Source organism: Pocillopora damicornis, chromosome 10, assembly GCF_964200805.1.
Source record: "Pocillopora damicornis chromosome 10, jaPocDami1.2, whole genome shotgun sequence".
Lineage (NCBI taxonomy): Eukaryota > Metazoa > Cnidaria > Anthozoa > Scleractinia > Pocilloporidae > Pocillopora > Pocillopora damicornis.
The window spans coordinates 14324579-14341530 of record NC_142679.1 but is presented as its reverse complement, the minus strand read 5'-3'; the positions used below and the strand labels follow the sequence as shown (position 1 = coordinate 14341530).

Sequence of the window (16952 nt, the reverse complement as noted above, 5' to 3'; positions counted from 1 at the left end):
ATGTGGTTAAAAGGTCTAAAAACGAGGCTAATCATTGCGATTTATGAGGGGGAGGGGGTAAAAAGGGTCTTCTTGATCTTTATCTTGACATCTCTGAGGTCTAAAGACAAAACTTCATTGTTGGTTAATTAGTATAGAAAAGAAAAAGTTAAATATACTGTTCTTCTGTGTTGCATAGATCTAAAGTATGCAAATACTGAAAAATATTCTCCTGAGCAAAAAGTAGTATTTCACACTCTTCTCCCTAGGCAAGAATTTCGTGCTACCCACGTTTTCCTGTTTTGGCTTGATTGACCTCAGACTTTTACTTTAACTTTCTCCTTGGATAATACGAGATGGCGGGGCGTTCTCCAAACCTTAAGGCAATTTTCAAGTAAGTTTGGATGATTTTATGTTAGTAATACACTTTAGGATGACGGTAATTTTATTCAAACGTAAATCGCATATTTGTTTCCTTTTATATTGATCGAATGTTGCTTTAATTTCTTGCAAATACCGTAGTTACGTGGACGAGCATCAGGTAAGTGATCTCGCTTTTCTTTTAGGTACTTTAAGCCACTCGTTCCAAAAACTTGCCTTCATGACAGCGCCAGTTGTCTAAAATTATAAGAACGGTGGTTACTGGTAATCAGGTCTCTTAAATCATCAATGGTTTTTTGATATTTTAACATGTATCGCAGTAACTCTAACTGATGGAAGGCCACTGATTATTTGTGAGGGTGGAAGCGAGAAAATATAAGTTCTGCAACGGGCTGGAATAAAGACCCTATGTCCAGTATCAGGGTACTTTTACCCTTAGGCAATCATACTCTAAGCTACTATACATTTTTTAATCGATTTTTAAGGAGAACTTGGTGTGACATCAAAATATTTCAACACCCTTGGTTTTTTTATTATTTTTTTTTATCGCCTGCTGTTTTTTTAAATAAGAGGAAGATATTGCGTAGAGAAGTTGCATGACAATCAATATTGGGCACTTTTCTGTGAGTTTGCAAAAGTTTGGGAGCACTGCACAGATGAGGGGCTTGGAAACTTGAACATGTCAACTTCACAAGTTATTTTAGTTATTGTGAATTGATTGACTGCTCTCAACCAATCAGACTTCTCCATGTAAGTCTAATGTATAATAACTTTATCTATAGGATCTTTATGTGCAAAGGCTCAGTGATGCTGTTGCAATTCAAAGTGTCTCAGGATGGACATATCCTCCATACAGAGATAATATTGTCAGGATGATCAACCAAGTGAAAGATGTATGTGCAAAGCATAGTTTCCTGTTATATCATGTGACCAGCCCTATGCAGGCCTTTGTTTAAAAACATATTGAGGCATGTTAATTGTGCTGGGCTGAAAAAACAAAAAAGCCGTCTGACCCTGTAAGATCTAAGGCAAACAAAATAAGCAAGATAAAGAAAGTATAGGCATCATATGTTAAAATCATGTGATAAAATGTTTATTGACTGAGTTATATTGGTCAGGACAGGATGATACATTTTGTTCTAGGTCCTTTGAGAAGTAAAAGCATATACTGATTAAGAAAAAGTCTAAGAATAATTTCATGCCAGTCTTCAGGGTGTCAGGAATCTTTGGATCACAACTAACACGGGTGATTTTTGCTTCTTTCTGTTAAAATCAACCACACAAAAACTCAAATCATTCTATATTTTCAACTGATAATAACTTAGATCTCTTCTGATCAACTGGGACATTTTGCAGTTCACTTAATTACACCTTATCACTTACATCACTTTGTGCCATAAGTCAAAGTTCACTTTTCAGCATGGCGGTCACACAATTTTTTTTTTCCAACAAGAGTGATGCTGCACAATTTCTTCAACAGGAACTGATAAGTCTTGGAGGTGAGGTTGAGTTAGCGGACCTCGGTATGCAGCATGGTGCCAACATTCCATTGCCACCAGTACTATTGGGAATACTTGGAAAGGATCCTGCCAAGAAAACAGTGAGTCACTATCTCATTAGTCTTCATTGTTGAACTGTCAATTTAAACTTGGAAGTTTAGATTTGGTATTTTTCTATCGGAGAGTTTTACCTGGATAAAGATTTAATTACTGCTCCTGTAGTTTTTTACCTCCAGTTTTTAATTTTAATTCAGTTCATTTATCCATGATAGACTGCACTCTGTATATTACTTCATTGGCCTTTTAACCCATGTAGGATTTTTAAAAATTAAAAGAAAGTGTAGTCAATTGTTTCTGTTAAACTAGGCACTATTATTATAAGTAAACCAATTAAAAATATATGGGTTTTAAACCACTTAGTGCATGCTTTGTATCTCTGTTTTATAAAGGTTTCCATTTCACAGTGAAGCACTTAAAGGAATGAAATGGTGGTACATTTTTTTTATAATTAGTGGCATTTGCCTCTTGCAGCTCTGTGTTTATGGGCATCTTGATGTTCAACCAGCAAAATTGGTGAGTACTATGTAAATTTTTTGGGTTGGTGGATTTGAGTAAATTGAATGTTATTCAAAGTCAGTTACCTGACATGAGCACAAGATGGGGTGGCTTTATTGAATTGAATTCTGAAAAAAGAAGACTGGTCAGACCTGTCTGGGGTAATTGTGTTGTGTTCTTGGCCATTTTTTTCTGGCTTGTGCATTTTTAAATGTGTCCACTTATATTTAGTTTATGATGGTTGCACTTTAAAAAGCATGGTAACAATTTTTTGTGCAAAGAACACCATAAAGGTATACTAAGTCCTTAAGATAAGATTGATGGGGTCTGTGTTTTTCTTTCGGCTGTTGGCCTTAGTGGAGCTCACAAAAAGGAGAAAAGTGATTATGGTACTGAACTGTAACCTCTGAAAGTTTCCTTAGCCAGTTGGTGAAGGGGGAGGAGGGGGGGGGGAGGGAGGGGCAGAGACAGGGGGCTCACAGCCCTGCACTTCCCATACCATGTTCTCCCACCTCCCGTACTTTTGCAAACCTTTGCCTTCCAACTCCCACCCTTCACTGTATTACTCCTGCCTTCTTGAACTTTCTCTGGCCTTGCAAATCTTTTGGTGGGTAGGGTAGGTACACCCTGTAATTTTCTCAAGATGAACATTATTACAGGCCACAAAACACTAAGTTTTCATTGAGCTGGTTATTGCAGTTTGACTATCACATCTAACATCTCACTATAGTGACTGGGATGTCTCAGTCCATTGTGCAATGATAGCTATAATTGCAGTTTCAAATATGTATTTGCATACATGCAGGAGTCCAGAAATTACCAGGATCATACTATTAAGAGATGAAATTTAAGAGCCAATTGTACCATTTACAATTCAGCACTCCTGTCTAATTTGGCTTTGCTTCCATTTATTTAATTAACTGTATACCCATTGTGTTTGATTTTTGGTTTTTGTCGCATGTAGCTATAGTGGGGAACTGTATAAAAGCTGGCTTCAAGGAATGATTCATATCACTACCCATGAACCAACCATTTTCATTTTTGAGTATTCAGGTTAAGCACTAACGGAACAATACAGCACATGATTGTTTGGCTGGTTATCACATTTTAAATTTTCTTTGTCCCATACTGGTGACAAGACAAAAAATGTCTTTCTTTATTTCTTTACCGAGCTCAAAACTTACCATCTCTCATACTTCTATTCAGATTTCTTTGAGAAGTTGAAATCTTCTCTAAACCTCTGCAGAAAGGTTTAAAAGTTGTACATACGCTATCTGAGTTATTAATATACACCAGCAGTATAATTCAATGACATGTATGTGGTTGTCTGATTTTAACAAAAGGCATTTGCGGAAACAAGGTCTTCTATGAACTGATTTTTTTGTTGCCATACTGAAAAATATTGAAGCTGATCAATTTAGTCTTATGACATTTGACCTGACTTACTTTGTTTCCCGGGGAATTTCAACTCCTACAACTGCTGACACTCTGTGCATATTTCATGTTATCTTATTCATGACCTATAATGCAACTGACTTCATGAGGTATCAAATTACACTGGCTGAGTATAAATTTATGTTTTCTCATGTATAAAATTTTCGCTTAGCCTCAGTGGATGTTAAATGGAAGTAATAGAACTTTGCTGGATACAGGTTTTTGGCTGAATGATAAGCAGTAAATATGCAACAAATGATTGCTTTAAAGTTTTTCAATTTCTGCCTTGGCTTTCCTCTTGTAGATCCTGCTTCCCGCCCTTTCCTGGCCTCTCCTGACCCTGTTCTCCTAGGCTCCAACCACCCTCTTCCCCAGCCCCCCTCTCCCCACCCCCCACTTTGGCATATGTTGACATGCAAGAGAGCTTATTAAGTGCTGTAGGAAAATGACAACTGGCAGATATCTTGAATTGTACTTACTGGCTTTTGAGCTGCACAGCCTTTGACCCCTGACAGTTATAAGTATCTAATTTCTGCTTACAATATCACCCTTACTGAAACATCAAAGTCAGAGAAATTATCACCTTATAAAGGAGTTCTTGCTTTATAAACAGATCCTCCATGTCAGTGCTTAAGGAAATGTATAAAGAACAGTAAGGAGAATATGCATACTGATGTCAGGGTGTAAGGGGTTAAGCATTTAGGGAGGAAATTTATGTACAAGAAGCCACGTAGAACTGGCAGCCAACAACTAACCAGTGATATCTCCACATTACTTATATCTGTTAGAAAATAAATAGTATCCATTATGAATTACATTTTTCTAGGAAGATGGATGGGACACAGATCCTTTTACCCTGACAGAAATTGATGGGAAGCTTTATGGTCGTGGATCCACTGATGATAAGGTAGAAGAAGGAGAAAGATACAGATATGAGGGCAGATACAGGGGCAGATACAGGAATCAATAAGGGAGGGGGCATGGAAGGAGGGCGGGGGGGGGCTGAAGGGGGGTTTAAAAGATTCAGAAAACATAAAACATAATTTTTTATTAAAAATAGTCTAAAAAGGCGAAGAAATTTTTGTAAGACAAGGAAATCTTGAATACTTTTCATGGAATGGTAACATGTGATCATGTGGAAGAAAGTAATATGAGCCAGCCTGCTGATGGTAAATACTAATTAAGGCAGGTCTGCTAGAAATCATCCAGCCATTCACATCTCTTTTTTACCGCTTATTTAGGGTCCAGTGCTTGCATGGCTGAATGCTATTGAAGCATACCAGAAGACTGGTAATGAGTTGCCAATCAATTTAAGGGTAAGCCTCATTTTTTGGAAAGACTGTTCAAAGAATAGCTTGAAAGTCAACATATTGTTCGTTTAGAAGTAATGTGAGTAATAACAGTGACTGAGTATACAAAGTATACAAAAGTTTAAAAAGAGCTGGAGACCAACAAAATTTTACATTTATGAGAAGCCAAATTGTTGCCTATTTCTCAGAAATTAGGAAAATCAATTATCGGCGGGGTATGATAATTGATAATTATGATTATGATAACCCTGCAAATTGTTCAACAGAAACATGTTAACTACCTATATTTTATTTTTTCTACTAGTTTGTGTTTGAAGGAATGGAAGAATCAGGCAGTGAAGGTCTGGATAAGCTGATCAATGACAAGAAGGACACCTTCTTCAAGGTTTGATTAACATGATCGTTATACTGCACATTTAGGAAATGCAGCTACTGAAAGGTTTAGCCCAACAAAAGCCTCGATAAGAATTTTTGAACCCATGGGATATTTAAAATTGTAAGTCTAAAATGATTACTGTGATACTGTTTCTGATGTGAACTTTTTTCTTAGTAGATGTACTGAATGTTAGTGTTTTATGTACGTTCTGAGTTTCCCAATACCTTTCTCCCTTGAAAGACCAGAAAAAAATTGAGCCAGAGTCTTTACAATATACTCAGTTCTTACATGGAAGCTGTTTAAATTTCAACCTAAGTGGATGTAGTTTTTGTTCAGTATGTTATTGATACCATTAGCCGATTTTTCACCTGTAGATATAGTTGAATACTTTGTGGATGGTGTACTTAGGCTCTAGTGGCTGTCCATGAATTAGTCATTGTTCCTGACATTAGACCTTGCAGAACTACCCAAACCCAAATAACCGTCTGAAATGATCAACAGTTTTACACAAGTTATTGATTTGGGATTAATTAGTAATTTATAGGGAGTTAAAGAAACAATGAAGGCAATGCCATGGACAACATTGGTTAAAAAATGAACTTATGTTTTACCTATGAATCTCGAGATTCTTGTAAATCATTTAGTTTGTTTCTCATTGTCAAACTATCTCAAAACTGAAAATGGAACACAGCATTAAATTGGAAATAGAAATTTAAAAGATAAGCTGTCGTCATTCATGTTCTCCAGACAACACAAAGTTTGGTCATTTCATGTCGTTGTTTTGCAGAGGACACAAAGAAATTTTAAGATTTATAATGCATGTGCACAGCCATTGTTCTACTCATTAGACCTTTTGTTCAGTGATGTTCCCATTGCTGTTGTTGTCATGTTTTTTTTAAACTCCCTAATAAAATGTTAACATACATTTGCAGCCTGTTGATTATGTTTGTATCTCTGACAACTACTGGTTGGGAAAAAGGAAGCCATGTATCACTTATGGATTGAGGTAAAGTGAAAAATATGATTTAACACTTGGCTCATCTTTTACTCATTGAGAAATGGACCATGCAGTAAGTTCAGAGAGCATGAAAGATGCATAAGAGTTTCTTGCATAACTTAAGCTTCTTTAGTGCTCTTTAAACTTCCCATGTGCTCAGTGTTTCGCTGAATGCAACTTTGATGCATGACCAATTGTTAAATTAAATTTTTAAAACAGTTTTGTTGATGTTGGATAAAGAAAACAATGTATTAACATTCTCAAGTTGAGAAAATGCAAGTGACCAAGTTGCAATTTGTTTTATTGTTGTATCTGATTGGCTAGGTGTGCAATGAAAGTTTTTTACAACAATTGCAGATTGAAGTGCAGCAAAAAAAGTTTTGTCATGTTGTAGCAATTCCGGATTGCTTTTAAGGCTCAATTGCTAATTTCATTTTCCATTCCACTGGTACATTTTGGATGTCTATAGGCATATATTTATTTTACCTCAGTAAGTACACAAATTCATGCAAAATGGTCATCAAAGAATAAAACCACCCTGAGGAAGCCCCAGGACAGACAATGAAACAGTTAAATCCAAGTTTAAAGTGTACTTTTTTCCTCACAGTTTTGCTTTCCTTTTTTTCTTTCACAGAGGCATCTGTTACTTTTTTGTGGAGGTCAGCTGTGCATCAAAAGATCTGCATTCCGGAGTCTTTGGTGGAACAGTGTGAGTAGAAGGCCTTTTTTTCATTAGCTTGCTTCCAAACGTTTACTCTTGAATGCTTGTAATCTTATTTTGAGAGCTCCCTAAGTGTATAAAAAAAACATCAGAATATCTCATTTCCAAATGAATATAATTTAGGAATTGACTGATCTAGTTGGATGGTTTTTCATTAATTGATAGTCTGGTCTGGCTTGTCCGTTCACTCGTAAATGATCTTTAAACGCAAGGACCTCGGATAAGTAGGACAGTGAATGACTCCTGGCTGATGGAAATCACCGTAAACTGCTAACAAGTGTCCTACCTGCAAATTTCTGCCGCTAATTTGACCCCAGCTAATTAAAAGTATTAGAAATAAACCCCGAAAGGAGTAGAATGTTTAGTCGTGTTTAATCCACTTTTACTGTCACCAAATTCCAACTCTTACGCTAACCCAATAGAGAGCGTTCCGAGTGAGCGCTATCAAACCAAAACTAAAGCAATGACATCATCCAATCAGAATACAGGAAAGTACCTCAAGGAGCCAATAAGAACGCAGAGTAAAAACAATTTACCCGCTGAAGCGCGAGAAAAAGCGAGTGATCAAGTCGTAATTGATTTTAGTTTTGAATGGAATCGTTTGAGAGGATGGCGCAAGTTTTTTGGACCATTCATAGATTCAAAAAACGCAAAACCAAAGCAGTATTAGGGCGTAAGTTTCTTAAGAAACTGTGGTACTGTGTCGTTGGGGGAGTGTAAGAAGATAATTTTTTTTCCTATCAAATGGGTTGATTATGTAAAATTAGCCGCAGTAAAGAGTTTCTTAGCTGACGTTTCGAGCGTTAGCCCTTCGTGAGGGCGAATGACGAAGGGCCAACGCTCAGGACGTCAGCTTAGAAACTCTTTACGGTGACCAATTGACATTATCAACTCTGTTGATAACACCAAATTATCCTGTCAAAGCAATATCCTTTTGGCACTCATTTGGAAATTGCCCCATGAACACCATTCTCTCTAACACAGACACGAGGCAATGACGGATCTGATTTATCTCCTGAACAACTTGGTGGACCTTAAGGGGAACATCTTGATTCCTGGGATCAACGACAAAGTCTTGCCCTTAACTGACGATGAAAGAGCAACTTATACAGATATTGACTTTGACAAGGTCAGTCAACAGCAAAGCTTACGTATTTTTTTTCTTCTCTAGTCTGCGTGCTGGGTCTAATTATTATTAGCGCATCAGCACGAACGTTTCTTCACCCGCGAGAAGTTATGATGCACGTTCATATACCGTGCAATCAATCAGAGAGCGGTATTTTGTACCACGGGGTACAGATACACCAATCAGAAGCCCGTATTTCCCCAATGTACCGTATAAAGCTCTTTGGGGCCTTATCGTAGCGTATGATGTAACTATCAGACGGAGCCAATCACAAGTCAAAGCGAATGAACGTAACTGGTCTAGGCGTGGGAAAGCCGGGTGACCGATTCGCAGTTAATTTGGTATATGCACGGTTGAGAGAGAGGGGCCAGTTTTGTAAATCAATTCTTGTGCTTGGTAGAGCGAAGCATAGCATTTCTAGGTTTCTTTTCGCCTATAGTCTTATTTTATGGGTTTTCAATGACGCTAAAATTACTTTGCTTCCTGGTCTGTTTTCTTTTCCTTAGGAGGAGTATCGTCAGGACCTTGGTCATAAAAAACTTATTCATAACTCTAAGGAGGAAGTGTTGATGCGTCGTTGGCGTTACCCTTCCCTGTCTATTCACGGTATTGATCGAGTTGCTTATTTTACATCAACTAGTTGTTTCAGATAGTAGAACATTCAAGAAAAGGGGTAAAAAACTGGCCACCGTAAAGAGTCTCCAAAGCTGACGAAGGGCTGACGTTCGAAACTTCAGCTTTAGAAACTCTTCACAGTGGCCAATTTACCGATTTCAACTCAGTTGATAAAACAAAATTGTCCCAAGAGAGAACGTTGTCTGGAACCCTGCGCGGCTCGTCATGACATCCACTTGCTTCTAGTCGAAGTTAAACCGATGGGCTAGTTTCTAATCAAGGAGCCTGTCACATATTAAAATTGTCTGGTCGAATTTGTCTAGTATGGTTCTGAATGAAACACACTAAAGGTTCCCAAGTACGTCTAAATTCAATCCTATTCAATTCTGTTCTGTTAAAATATTTGATCGAGCATGCCGACATTCGACCGTATTCTAAACTATTCCTATGCGCTCGCAAATCTTAATTTTGGGGGAGGGAGTATTGCGAGGGTTATGAAATACACCATACGATCTGCAGTAGATAATTGAATACTTGACAAATTGACCGAAATTCCTACTATATTCTTATGAGGAAGTTTTCGTAGACAAGTTGCTACCTTGACACGCTTTGCTAGTGTAAATGTATCTTAATATTTTTAGCTTGTTTAAATTGAATAAGCCTCAAAGTTGAGTTAGTTCGTACCAGCTTCGTAGGAGTGGTTTGAAGTTGCCCTCCAGGTAACTTTGCGTTTTCAAACTTTTATCTCCCTGGAATTTCAGGCATCGAAGGAGCCTTTTACGAGCCTGGCTCAAAGACAGTTATTCCCAGAAAGGTATGTAAATTTGAAGCTTTACTTATCAAAAGATGAAGAACCACAATTATCACTGGGAAAGAACGTCAATTTAAATTTGAACTCCTCCCTCCTCCTCTGATTTTTTGAAGAGGAAAGCCGTAGTACTCGCTGAGGGTGATGGGAAGACTCATTACCATTGCCTTTTGTGCAATGATTGACAACAAGTCGGGGATCCTGACGCGCTTTACCTATCATTTGTGATATGGCTAAGGTGTCTTTTTGTTTTCGATGTGATTGGTTTTGCTTTTCAGGTGATTGGCAAGTTCTCCATCCGTTTGGTGCCTGATATGACGCCAGAAGAGGTGGGCGAGACTGTGTGCAACTACATCAAGAAACTTCATGAGCAAAGAGGAAGTCCAAACCCACTGTCGTAAGTTAGCTACACTGTTCAATTGTCTTAAGGAAAGTTATATTTCTCGGAGACTGCACGCTTTATTTAGGGGACAACCTCGGAAGCAGGGAAAGGGTCCCCGGAGTAGAAGTGTTCCTTGCTTTAAGGTAGTGGGTACAATGGAATCTCTATTTGGAGAACACACTCTGAGCTTTAAGTTGGGGCACTAGTCTTCCACCGCTGTTGCCCGGGTTCGATTCCCGGACCTGGCGTGACAATTAGGTTGGGTTTGTTGTTTGCTCTCGTCCTTGCAACACGGGTTTTTCTCCGGGTCCTCGGGTTTTTCTCCTGGTCCTTCGGTTTTCCTCCCTCCGCAAAAAATCAACATTCTCAATTTCAATTCGATCTGGAAACAGTGGACGAGAAGAGCCACCGTGTGGAATGTCCACTCCTAAATTCCCTTATTAATTAGTTGTTCCCTCGATAGACGTTTATTTTCTATTAAAATGTAGCTGATGTAAAGGTTACAAGAGCATTATCTTAGTTGGGACCAATATTTGTCCCTTAATGAAAGAGTCCTAAAGGAGAAATCCTACCGTAACTTTAGTTTCAGTTTTAGCCCTATTATTTTATCGAAAGGGAAATATCTTTAATACGAAAAAGACTCCAATCTTTACAAGTATCCAAGCCAGCCTTGCAGTGGAATCCCACCCAGTCCCCTCTCTTTTTACCTAACCATTCCTCGAGGCGCACGCTCTCTCGGTACTTCTAGAAGCCATATCATAAATCACGCGTTTTTTCCAAGTGATAAGTGAGATTTATTCCAAAGAGACAATGCAAAAATATGATAACTTCGTAAGAGGTTTTAAGTAATAAATCCGTTGCACTATGGCTTTCAAAGTCACCTGTTCTGTAAACATCTCCCCGAATACTGTATTTATACTTCTTCACAGGGTATCAAATTGGACACTCTTAAGCTTTAATTCGGCGATTGGAATAGAGAAAAAGATCGAAAGTAGAAGGCAACTTTCTTTTCATTAACTTGCGTCAGCAGTTTCATTTTTCTGCGCCTGTGAACCGATAGTTGTTAGAGAATAATTGAAAATTGCTTCGGAGCCCAAACGGACCTTCTGCTGTTTGTCGTTTTATCGTTGCTCGGGTTGACAGAGTTGTAAAGACGTCCGCGTGACACACTTTCAGGGTCAGCGTTCATCATTGTGGTCCACCATGGGTTAGTGACATCAATCATGTCAATTATCAAGCGGCTAGAAGAGCGTTGAAAACTGGTAAGTTACGATCTGGAATTTTTTTCCATATTCTCTAAGCAAAGAAAAAAACACTTTTGATTTTCTTATGAGATTTTCTTAACGTTAAGAGATTGGGCTCCGTTCTTAAGGACGAAATCACGTCTCCTGCATGTTAAGTTTTCAATTTTTTTTTTAAATCGTCTCTATCTGAAACCATTCATTTTGCTTCTTGGCATCCTTGCTGCTTGTTTGAGCAGATTTCTATGTGCTGTCGAAAGTAATCTGGGATTGCTCTCGTTTAGCTTTATTTCACTCAGTGATTTGTCCCGAAAAATCGTGCCACTTCCTCAACCAATCAAATGTAAATTTAAAACCAATCGCTATTCGGTTACTGCCTCGTGTTTTTCCGCGCCTAGGGCAGTTTGTTTGTTGTTACTCTGAGTCCTAACTGGCCCTCTGTGATGTTTTTCTTTTTGTGGTATGGCGCTGTGATTCGTTTGGTGTCACGATATTTTCTTCTTCCTCTCAACCTCATTTCCAGGGCCCTCTCTCTTCCTCCACAGAGAAAGTGCTTTCTCGAGGGAAAAAGAGAGAGGGCCCTGGTTACAAGGTTATATTACCACTATGTGTTTTTACAGTGTGGTTTTGAACGGTGCATAAAGTAACTAAGAAACGTCACTACTTACCTCTTTCAGAAACGTGAATTATAATTACTGAGGGCCAAAAATTGATCTCTCATCTTAAGATCGAAATTTCTTAAGAAAGGACTCAGTCTTTCTTTGGGTTTTTTTTTTTAATAGTTCATGGTGTTGATCCGGATTTGACTCGTGACGGGTGTAGTATTCCTGTGACCTTGGCTCTACAGGAAGCCTTGCAAAAGAACATCGTACTTCTACCGATAGGCGCATGTGATGATGGCGCGCACTCCCAGAACGAGAAAATAAACATCGCCAACTACATCCAAGGAGTAAGTACCTGCTTTTCCTCCTGATTTTTTTAACCTTCTGTTGTTGTTAAAAACAAGACTATAGGCCATTTTTTGGTTCTGAAAAGCTTTAACTCTCAAATTAAGGCTGAGTGGACCAGTATAAAACATCGCTCGCGTATCCACGACTCCGCACTAAACCCCGATTGAAAAGAGAGATTTTAGTCTTCTCGGAAATGGCCTACAAGGATGTGTATATTTTAAGCCGGGTTATTAATCGATTGTGCGCGACCGTTAAAATCAAAAGCAATTATATAGTCTTTATTTTATGGGTGTTATGTTATTTGTTAAATACATACCTTTGGCCTTACCAAGTGACAAGAGAGAGAGTAGGGATAAAATTATTCCTTGTTATAAAATATCGTAAGCGACTGTTGGGAAAGTATGGGGTTAGTGTGGGCTGGAGCTGAGAGAGAGTTGATCATCAGGTTTTGAGAGTGGGGTAAGTCTCTAAAGAAACTGTGGTGCTGCGTCGGTGGGAGAGTATATCAGTGTAATTAAGTGTTATCAACTGAGATGATAACGTAAATTGGCCACCGTAAAGAGTTTTAAAGCTGACGTTCCGAGCGTTAGCCCTTCGTCAGAGCGATAGTTTTTGAGAAGGTTGGGTCGTTCAATTTTCAGCGACCCTTGGGGGTGGGTCATGTGTTTTTTATCTACCAGAGTTCCAGTTGCTACGTCTCACCACCCTCCCCCCCCAACCCTTTTACACTTTACTCGCCCCTAATGAATATTTTTCTTGAGGATGTGCGTCATAGCTTGGACAATAACGAGGTTTGAAATAAACCCTAACCTACCATTAATTAAAGAGGAGTTTGACAGCTGATGTCGAGTTCTAAAGTTATTAACATTATTGTTGTTTTACTATTTTCTTTTACAGACTAAAGCCCTAGCCGCGTATTTGGAAGAACTTGGTCATGTTAAAGAGTGATATCAAGGCGAATATATGTTGTACAGTGTCGAATATATGTTGTACAGTGATTTTTCAACACTTTGATACTAAATTACTTTACAGCGATCTTTGATACTTTAACAACTCCCGTAAGTGATCAAGACAGAATTTTGTTCAGACAATATCAACACAACATCGAGAAGATAAGTGATAAGAATGAAGGAAAATATCAATTAAAGGACTGTTAGTTGATCAAATACCAGATTGTGCGCACTAGCATCATCTGAATGTAAGCGGTAAGGACAATTATTAATGAGATCTTGGGAATGAAAGGGTTGACGGGATTTTATCTTGCTTCACGAGCTCATCACGCATAACGAAAGTTGATCACGTATAACACGCGATCATAACTGCGTTTGCGTTTAATGAGATCCTCTGACGCTTATCTCATTTCATCACTAATATTTCATCACTCATTCTGTCTGGTTGGTCTATTTTTATGTTCCATATTATTTAGCGTCGACTACATATCATGTTGGCCATATATTACTCTCACAAATGCTTATAATTTTAAAACTTTATTTTTATGTAAATGAAAAAGAATTGAAAAATAAAACTAGATAATTTGCTTTGGTAATGCGTTTGTTACTATTTGAGATTTAGTTCTTGTTAGTACGAACCTTGTGTTTTGTTATGGGCTTCTTCGTCACTTCTTCTTTACCATTCTTACACGTGCAATGGCTTATATAGTAACAAAAATAATCTTGACGAGAAATCTTTATCATGGTATTGTGTAACTTAAGCAGCATTGCTCATACCACCTCACTCCTACAGAGCCTCTCTCCCCGCAATCGTATAAATGGGTGCCAAAGAACTAACAGGGTAACTGAATGAATTGGGGAGAAGGGGAGGGATGGGGAGGGAAGGGGGGGGGGGGTTAACTTTTGATGGCCCAGCGTCCGTCCAAGAGAAGAAGAAATGCTTTTAGTGGCTTCATGCTATAGAAACAGGGATAAACTCCGGCTGTGAGGAGAGTCAGCTCTGTATGCAGATTTATTTCGTCAAGATCTCACAGATGCAATCTAAACTTCTTTTTTTTTCTTGTTATTGCTCTTCCAGTGTGAGCATGGGACACGGAGGGCGGCCATGGGTGAGTGACTTCAACCACGGGAACTACCAGGCGGCAAAGAAGGCTCTTATGACAGGTACACAATCAACAATTTTTAGTGTAAGGCAATGCTATGTTTTGATTGCTCTGTCACGTGATAGATGCATGACAGTAATAACTGGAGTCACGTTTAAACGTGACCATTGCACGACGGAGAAAACTGCCACGAATTTTTTGAGCTCGGCGAAGAAAACGGAAGTCACACAATCAGTCATCTTGATTACAAGTCAGTACCGTGTTTATTTCTTCTTTAAAGTATTTGGTTCTGAGCCCGACATGACCCGTGAAGGTGGAAGCATCCCGGTGACCCTAACCCTGCAGGAAGCCACTGGAAAGAATGTGATGCTGCTGCCACTTGGAGCGTGTGATGATGGCGCGCACTCACAGAATGAAAAGATGGATCGAAAGAACTACATTGAAGGAGTAAGTATTTTAGCTTTTTCATTAAATTTGCCATCGAAATGATAAGAAGAAGTAGGCCCGGATTCCCACAATGGACTAGGAGTCCATCAAAGATGAGTTGCAATAATCCCAGGAGCTTTTCGCCTTACGAATTGGGTTCAGTTCCGGCATGTATGCACGTCAGTTTCACGTGTATGTTAAGCGTTTTTACGCAGCCAAGAGACAATGTCAGTCAGCTTTACAGACTGATTTACCAGATACATGCATTCATGGCAGACCATTGGGCCTATCCCTCGGTGAACATTATCAAATTGTTAATACTTCTTGCCTAGTATGCTTTTCCTTTACATTGGTAAATTCTGATATAGCTTCAATTCTTATAACTAATCTGTATGGAAAGGTACACTAATAGCGGAGCTCGCAGAGCGTAGCCCCATAATTATACAAAATGGTAGTAGTAACCCATCAAGCCGAAAAAATTTGGACTTACGACCGTACGACCGTACAAAGTGCTACTTTTAACATGTGTGGTCAACTGTACTGCGGGCACGCCAACGCCACGGCTTTGTCCAGTAGTCCAGTGGTCAGTGCACTGGGCTCCGAGTCGGACGACCCGGGTTCTAGTCCTGGCCGGGGCAAGGCGTTGTGCCCTTGGGACGTGCGGGAAAAAAAAACGCGAGCTCCGCTTTTAGGCTTGGCTAAATCTATATATTAGAGAGGATCATGGGAGTTTAGGGGTAGCATAACACCCTCCACCTCCCACTAGATATCCTGCTAGATATCGCCCACAATCGCCTTTCATCATGTTTTTAACATGTTTTTTTATTCCCTTTGGCTCAATTTCTTCCGCTCACTCTGGTCTGGTTTTCCTCTGCGCGAAAGGAAGATTGGGCTCTGAGAAATGTAACCGAGCCTATTTCTATTTCAAGTTGGTACAGTTTTTTGTGTACAAGAAGTGTTTTTAATTGGACACCTTTGAAGAATATTTGTGAATTTGAAAATCTTCGAGGTGAAACTAAGCGAAAGTAACTTAACGTTACCTTCCATAGTGACAGTATTATGGAATATTGAATTCATCCTCATTGTGTTTGTCAACAGACCAAGGTTTTGGCCGCCTACATGGAGGAAGTGGCAAAAATAGAATGAGATACCAATCCCGTTGCTAATGGAATACTTTGAGGTAGCTCAAGATGATTGCTAAAAAGATTCAGAAGCGTGTGAAATTTTCCGTCCGTAACATAGATTTTCCCCCTTCCCCCTTTGATTGGGCGATAAACTGCACCAAAAAAAAGCTAAAAGTAAAAATTTTTTTAAATTTCCAACAGTAACGTAAAGAATCGCTCTTCTGAGAAACGACCCGTGGACCATATCTATCAGTATCTGAACAACTGCGCACCTACCCCTCCCCTAACCCAACATTAACCCTAACTTGTTATCAGTTGACTATTGTTGAGGTTAGGAGAGGGTAGGTGCGCTGTTGCTTAAATACTGACGTTGATACCGAAATTGCCTTGACGATGCGTTGTGCTGACGCATAGCTTGGCTTTAATTTATATGAGTAAGCATTGAATAGATACGAACACTTCTGTTTAACGCGCTAAAATCATAATGTAACAATAAAACATACACTGTGGCAAAAATGAATGAAGATTAAAGAGAAGAAAAGTGGTGCTTGAACAATTGTCTCTCAGAAATACTGAATGCAATCATAAATACTATATTTTTAAGTGTAAACTTCCTTTGATTCTTTAACAAATACGTAAACTTGACTATTACCCTAAACCCGCATCAGTAGGTTCATTTCTTTTTTCATCGCGTAAAGTGGCAGTGGACTAACTTAGCGGATGCCGCAGCGATTCTCGCACCAAGGGAACATTTATTACAATAGAAACCCGCTAAATCGAATTCCCCGTGAACCCAGAGAAGATCTGATTCCCCTTGTCCTTATTTTTTTTTTTCAGTCAATACTCAAACCCCCCGCAAACTCGAACTACTCTTTGTATCCCTTGGGAGTTCGAGTCAGCGGAACTCGACTGTGGTCTTTTATGCTTTGAATTGCACCTACCCAAAAAAAAAAAGTTGGTGATGTTCACCACTCT

General features: G+C 39.0%; 1 protein-coding gene across 2 annotated transcripts; it reads left to right on the top strand.

The window, feature by feature from the left end:
- The first annotated feature begins 192 nt into the window (after positions 1-192).
- LOC113664778 (cytosolic non-specific dipeptidase) lies at positions 193-16530 on the top strand. 2 transcript variants are annotated; one of them, XR_016180252.1, is made up of 19 exons: positions 193-373; positions 502-520; positions 1143-1253; positions 1841-1960; positions 2391-2432; positions 4675-4755; positions 5090-5164; positions 5463-5543; positions 6467-6540; positions 7166-7240; positions 8237-8381; positions 8885-8984; positions 9755-9807; positions 10080-10198; positions 11360-11445; positions 12207-12373; positions 13272-14488; positions 14708-14874; positions 15952-16530. XR_016180252.1 is itself a non-coding variant. In XM_089184145.1 (17 exons), the coding sequence occupies exons 1-17, from the start codon at positions 336-338 to the stop codon at positions 15997-15999; spliced, it is 1434 nt and encodes a 477-aa protein (XP_089040271.1). In that variant the 5' UTR covers positions 193-335; the 3' UTR covers positions 16000-16530. The 2 variants fall into 2 exon arrangements, 1 of the variants encoding a protein (XP_089040271.1); XM_089184145.1 differs by lacking the exons at positions 11360-11445; positions 12207-12373 and having other exon boundaries at positions 14403-14488.
- Positions 16531-16952: the final 422 nt, after the last annotated feature.